At 38.7% G+C, this 6943-nt stretch overlaps 1 protein-coding gene across 1 annotated transcript; it reads left to right on the plus strand.

Annotated features, from left to right (window-relative positions):
- Nucleotides 1-986: 986 nt before the first annotated feature.
- Nucleotides 987-6488, plus strand: LOC148849606 (subtilisin-like serine-protease S). Its single transcript, XM_088952428.1, has 11 exons — nt 987-1343; nt 1479-1573; nt 1689-1786; nt 1876-2034; nt 3380-3491; nt 3581-4109; nt 4184-4278; nt 4357-4599; nt 4690-4804; nt 4889-5075; nt 5628-6488. The coding sequence occupies exons 1-11, from the start codon at nt 1260-1262 to the stop codon at nt 6188-6190; spliced, it is 2280 nt and encodes a 759-aa protein (XP_088808554.1). The 5' UTR covers nt 987-1259; the 3' UTR covers nt 6191-6488.
- Nucleotides 6489-6943: the final 455 nt, after the last annotated feature.

Here is a 6943-nt window from a genome sequence, read left to right on the forward strand (position 1 = left end):
CAGCCATAAGATAAGCCCATAGGCATAAAGCTTTGGAGAAGGGAGGTGTTGGAGTTGGATCACCAAGCCATATTAATCACAGGCCCATCTCATTCCCATATGGGGGATATCACTTCACGAGGAGAGGACTGTAGGAGTAGGGGAACACACAACATCAGCTGGTGAATCACCCAAGCCCAAGTGTCAAGCGTGCACTCACAGCCAATCCATGAAATGATAGGACTCACGAGCAGCAATAGCACAAAGGTGTGGTGTAGGCGCCTTCCGCCTGGGCGGTGGCCGGTGACCCGTGGTAGAATTTCGAAAGAAGAACAAGTTATAAATCTATGGCTATGCACCTCCGAAGCTCCGACTCTGCCATTCTTTTTATTTTGATCTACATGGTTTAACTGATGGATGCGACCGGCCAAGCCACATGGTCCTTATCTGGAAGTTTAACCCAAAATCGAGATGGGAATTCCCTAAATGGCTAATAAATCATCTCTGTACTCTGTTAGAGTGGGTGCAAATGCAATGCAACCATCTATCTCCAATTCTCCATTAACCCAGATGGGAACAGCGAGTGACAAGATCATGAAACCCCGCATCCATTGTCCCAATAATCTTGGGCCTTTGAAGCAAAGGAAAGAAAAAAAATAAAAAAATGGAGGCAGAGTGAAACTAAACTTCCTTGCTAAGATAAGAAATACATTTCTTGTACTCAATCAAGCTTTCATTATTTATAAGTATTATAATAGAATATTAACAGGGAAATTTTTAACAGCACTGTCCAAATTCCAAAAGAAGAATAACACTAAACAATTAACCATCTATTCTATTCTAAAATTTACAGTGTCTGCCTTGCTGAGCTCTTTTCCCAACCATACTCTGCCTCTGCACTTTCCAGGATTTAGGCCAATTCTGTAAGTTGGTGTTGCCTAAACCCCAAGATGCCTGTCTACGCAATTAAGCATTATAGCCAAAACACAAGTAACCCTTTTCACTTCACGTTTCATCATGGCATCGCCCACTTTCCTCCAAAATATCCGGTTCACGTACCCTCCCTAGCAGAGCTTTTACACTATAATACTCTATAAATACCACAGTAATCCTGTGACCCATCTCCAATTGGACCTACTCTGTAGTCTCTTCCCTTTGCCTTTTTCTTTGCTTATGTAAAGCCGTTACTCCATCTCTCTCCGCCCCTCGCCCCTTCTCTCCCCTTATTTAAAGCTGGTCTCTCTCCTTCTATCTCTCTCTCTAATTCTATTCTTTAAACAATGGCTGCTTTGAGGCTTAGAAGCATTATTCATTTGCTTCTTTTCGTTCTTGCCTCAGAAATCGCCCTTTGTCTCTCTTCTAAGGTCAATTGGTGTTGCAGTTAGATTGAATATCTGTTTTTGAATTTTTCATTTTTTTTCCGCCTTCTTTATATTTTTCTGTGTTTACACGATTCTTTCGTTTCTTTTCCCCATTTTTAACACTTCAGTGCACTGCAGGTTTATGTAGTTTACATGGGTCGCAGAACTACCGATGACCCAGATGAGGTTTTGAGGCAAAACCATGAAATCCTAACTGCCGTTCATGGAGGAAGGTCTGTACTCAATGCTCAATGATGGTGGACTGAATCTTAATACGAGATTTTCTCCAATGGGTTCCTTCTTTTTGTTCTCTGTTTATTTATTTTCTTCCCATTCTATCTTCTACAGCATTGAACAAGCCCAGGCTTCTCATGTATATAGTTATAGACATGGTTTCAGAGGATTTGCAGCAAAGTTAACTGATACGCAAGCTCTGGAAATATCCAGTAAGTTGGTTGTTAATTCAAATCATAATTACTATTTTTCTAGTTAAATTACATATTTATATCTAATCCGAAATTACTTGATATCCCAGGGATGCCTGGTGTGGTTTCTGTGTTTCCAAATTTGAAAAGAACTCTGCACACCACCCATTCTTGGGATTTTATGGGTCTCGTGAGCGACGAAGAAATGGAAATTCCTGGTTATTCCACCAAGAACCAAGAAAATGTCATCATTGGTTTCATAGATACAGGTGAGTAATCTCATTGAGTGCCCTCCTGAACGAAATTTGAGAATCTTATGGACACCCATATTCATATTTTGATTATTTAGCAATTTCATTGACCCTCAACATATGAAAATTAGCAGAATGTTCCGTCATATAGGATCTGCTTACTTCAAATTCCTCATTTAGCTTTTGACAAATTCCATTTGTGTTCGTCATTTGAAACGTATGCTGAATATGAAGGACTCCACCGTGCCTCTCCAGTGCCAGTATCCCACCAAGTCTGACCTATCATTTATAAATAAAAAGTCTATGAAAACTGGTATCCTTGTTATAAGATTGATCTGGCTTTTGTTCCGGTAATTGTTGTAGGCTTCATTCCATTAAACCTAATCAGTGCATTTTGATAGATTTGTGGTTATCCTTTCTGTATTTGTTGTTTGATATTCCCTCTTGCGCCATCATTCTTCTACTCTTTTATGCCAAATACTTACGTAACTCATTAACTCTCGAATTATGTCTCTCCCCACCCCCTCCCCCCACCTGAACGCTTTTGGTTTTCTTAGTTACAAGGTATGCTTATCTGATGACTAACAAAGCTATCTCTGGGAAGAGCTGTTTGATCTCTCCATGCACAGAAGGTCTATGCTCTATGTTAAAACATTTAGGTGACTTTGGTTCAAATTCAACAGAACCAATATGTGTATTTTTTTATGGGTAACAAAATAGAGAGAATTTGCTTAGGAACAGCTTATTGGACTGCAAAAATCTTTTTTTTTTCTTCTTGAAAGGTAAATTGGTGTATTGTATTGCTTAAAAGGAGGGTGAGTGTCCCTCAAAAAGTACAAATGTATTAAGATACATAGATCTATACACCTATATAAAAGTATAATGAGTGTCCTTCCTATTTTCACTATTCATTCATTTACAAAATCCACAAAAAGAATCCTTTCCCATTGTTTCATCCCTTTTAGTTATGCCTTTAATTCCTTCTGTGCACCTTGCCCAATCTATCAGCTGCCTTTCAATCTTCCCAATTAGCTTCTCAGGATCAAGACCCACTTGGTTAAAAACTCTGCCTGTTCTGCTCCAACCAAATGGATCAGTTTAGTGCCCCTTGAAGAATCTACCATAATCTCCTACCTCTCTTACTAAAAGACTTGGTAGGCAAAGCTGGAATTACTGAGGACAGGTCCCCTGGCAAAACCAGGGCTATTTTAAATAGCTGCAAGAAATGGGGTCGACTACATGAATCCTATTTCACCATTCTGTTCTGTTTAATGCTGTATCCATTGTTAAGTTATTTACAACATAAGATATCTAAAAATCTATTTTAGGACATAAGGTATTAACTTGTATTGTCATCATTCAGGAATATGGCCAGAGTCCCCAAGTTTCAGCGATTATGATATGCCTCCAGTGCCCTCCAGATGGAAGGGACAATGCCAAGCTGGAGAGGAGTTTAATGCTTCATCTTGCAACAGGTATATATTGACAAAACCTTGAATTTTATATATGCTAATAAAGTTTTCTAGATGATACAGCTCTTTGGCTTTATTCATTTACCATGCAGAAAAGTGATAGGAGCAAGGTATTACTTAAGCGGCTATGAAGCTGAAGAAGATTCAGTAAAGACATTGACATTCAAATCTCCACGGGACAGTTCTGGTCATGGAAGCCACACAGCCTCAACAGCAGCTGGTCGGTATGTGACAAACATGAATTTTAATGGGTTAGCCACAGGAGGAGCTAGAGGAGGCGCTCCCATGGCCAGGATTGCAGTATACAAAACATGTTGGGACTCTGGTTGCTATGATGTAGACTTACTAGCTGCATTTGATGATGCAATAAGAGACAGGGTTGACATCTTGTCTCTCTCTGTGGGCCCTGATGCTCCTCAGGGTGATTACTTTAGTGATGCCATCTCTGTGGGGTCATTCCATGCTGCTAGCCATGGGATTCTGGTGGTTTCTTCTGCTGGAAATAGTGGCACTCCAGCCTCTGCAACAAATCTTGCGCCTTGGATGATAACAGTTGCTGCTAGTTCAACAGATAGGGACTTCATATCTGATATCATACTAGGAGATGGAACTAATTTCACGGTAAGCTCCTTAATTGTTCTTCAGAGGTTCAACTGATATTCCTTTTCTCTAAGAAGCTTTCTACTATTGGATAGGGTGAAAGTCTCACTCTTTTTGAAATGAATGCCTCAAGGCGGATAATCTCTGCTTCGGAAGCCTATGCTGGATATTTCACCCCCTATCAGTCCAGGTGAAGCAAAAGATTCTTGGTATTTAGTAGATATGAACATTATGTCAAATTTTTAACCATTCTTATTTGTTATTGTAGTTTTTGTTTAGAGAGCTCTTTGAATAGTACTAAAGCTAGAGGGAAGATTCTGGTTTGCCGGCATGCTGAGAGTTCTTCGGAGTCAAAGCTGGCAAAGAGTGTGGTAGTAAAAGAAGCTGGAGGAGCTGGAATGATTCTTATAGATGAGGCAGATAAGGATGTTGGAATTCCCTTTGTGATCCCTGCTGCAATTGTTGGAGAGAGAACTGGTGACAAGATTCTATCTTATATTAATCATACACGGTTTGTTTCCTCCTTCAGAATCACAACAACCAAATAAGATTTTCATTATTTTGTTCTCTAATTTGGATGTTTTTCCATAAGCATTTTCAGGAGGCCAACTTCCCGTATCTTGCCTGCTAAGACTGTACTAGGATCTCGACCTGCTCCTCGTGTTGCAGCATTTTCTTCGAAAGGTCCTAATGCTTTGACTCCGGAAATTTTGAAGGTAGGGCTTATTACATAGCTCAAACATCTCATTTGGTTTGCTGGGTGTCTTACAGTTTCTTTTTGGGTGTTTAAATGTGTCTAGCCTGATGTCGCAGCACCTGGACTAAATATCCTTGCAGCTTGGTCTCCTGCAATTGCAAATTTGAACTTTAACATTCTCTCTGGAACTTCTATGGCATGTCCACATGTAACAGGAATTGCAGCCTTGGTAAAGGCTGTATATCCATCATGGTCTCCATCAGCAATCAAATCAGCGATTATGACTACTGGTAAAATTCCAAATTTTAAAGGACCTTTTTATATAAAACTTAAATCTTCATTTGATGATCATTTATGAAATGGCCCTGTTCTTATCTTGATCTTTTTCATCCTTGAATTTTTCAAGCTTGTCCTGTAGGTAATCCTATTTTTGAGTTATGTACAAAATGGTTTTCTTTAGGAAGAGTATGCAGTCTCGTACTCTTTTGTTTTATTAGTGAAAAAATGATATTGATGACAATAACACAAATGTTAGCTTGTACAACTTTCTAAAATACAATTATTATTCATGGCTTTCTTCTTGAGAGTTGAGCAAAAGGTTAACAGCTTTCAACGATGACCTTTAACGCCATGTGGTTATTCTGCTGAAGACTTAATTTTGACCTTGTTGTTTCTCTCAGGATTGAAATTTAGTTGTCCTTCAGTCTGATAGAAATTTTATTGGCATAATTGTTTTTTAACAAGAATTTTCTTGGTCAAACATCATGTCGTTGAGTTTTTAGAATCATGTATTAACAGTTAACATCTTTTGAAGAGTCTGACATTGCCTTGGAAAAATGCAGCTACCATCTTGGATAAGAATGGCAAACCCATCATGGTGGACCCTGAAGGAAGAAGGGGGAATTCTTTTGATTATGGCTCAGGCTTCATTAATCCAACAGGAGTCCTAAATCCTGGTCTAGTCTATGATGCAAAACCTGTTGATTACGAAAGTTTTCTCTGTTCAATTGGCTATGGTGAGAGGTCAGTGCACCTGATTACAAGTGATAACAGCACATGTAATCACACGTTTGTAACAGCATCTGATCTAAACTACCCATCGATTATAGTGCCCAATCTTAAAGATAGTTACACAGTCATTCGAACTGTAACTAATGTGGGGGAGCCAAGAAGCATCTATAGGGCAGTAGTATCTCCTCCCCCTGGAATTAATGTTACTGTCACTCCCAAGTTTCTAGTCTTCAACAGCTATGGCCAAAATATCAATTTCACTGTGAATTTCAAGGTGGTTTCTCCATCAAAAGGCTATGTATTTGGGTCCCTAACATGGAAGAAAAGAAAGCAAAGAGTTACCAGCCCCCTGGTGGCCCGCATTGCATCTTCTGATTTTGGATTGATGAGATAATAAGGCCAAGGTTGATTAAATTCTGATGATGAAGTTAAAGACAAAGCATGAAAAAGAATACAAGATGAGATGCTAATACACGAATTCTTACAGTTGATACTTTGCTTTGAAGCAAGTGGGAAGTACAGTTGCTCGGTCATTATTAAGGCTTTGATTGACATTAAACAACCAAGACAAGGTGAAGGGCATGGCATCTGTTATTTTTATGTGATTCTTCTACTGCAGATTGAACGACTCCTGTATACAAACGAAAAATTATTAGAGGAATGGAAAGATTATAATTTTATATTTTGACCAACAGCTTAGTTCTCCACTCTTTAATTTGTTATTCTTATAATTTTATGCAACTAGCCCTTTTCATCTTTATCTGAATGGTCGGTGTGAGAATTTAATTCTGAATTTGAACTGGCATACGGTATCATTGTCTGTTGTTTAGAGTGGGAGGCCTTTTAGCGCTTAAGTTTTGTTTTTTTTGTTTTTCATACAAAGGCAGGTTTGTTTTGGGGCAGATTTTATTGTCTTGGCCTTGGCCCTTTTGACCTTTGGGAGTACAGTCAGTACGGGTGAGTGGTTAGCATTAGCAACCAGAGTAATGTTTAATTGTTAATTGGGAATCTGGGATTATTGTTCTGACAAATTGTTAAATACACATTTATAAAGTAAAATAAAATAGTAAGAAAGGCGATTTAAATATGTTCAAACTAAAGAAAAAGTCATAAATCACAAGAATATTCAATTAAAAAGTGGTGCACC

Source organism: Nelumbo lutea, chromosome 6 (genome assembly GCF_056320005.1).
Source record: "Nelumbo lutea isolate HS-2025 chromosome 6, American lotus-T2T, whole genome shotgun sequence".
Classification (NCBI taxonomy): Eukaryota; Viridiplantae; Streptophyta; class Magnoliopsida; order Proteales; family Nelumbonaceae; genus Nelumbo; species Nelumbo lutea.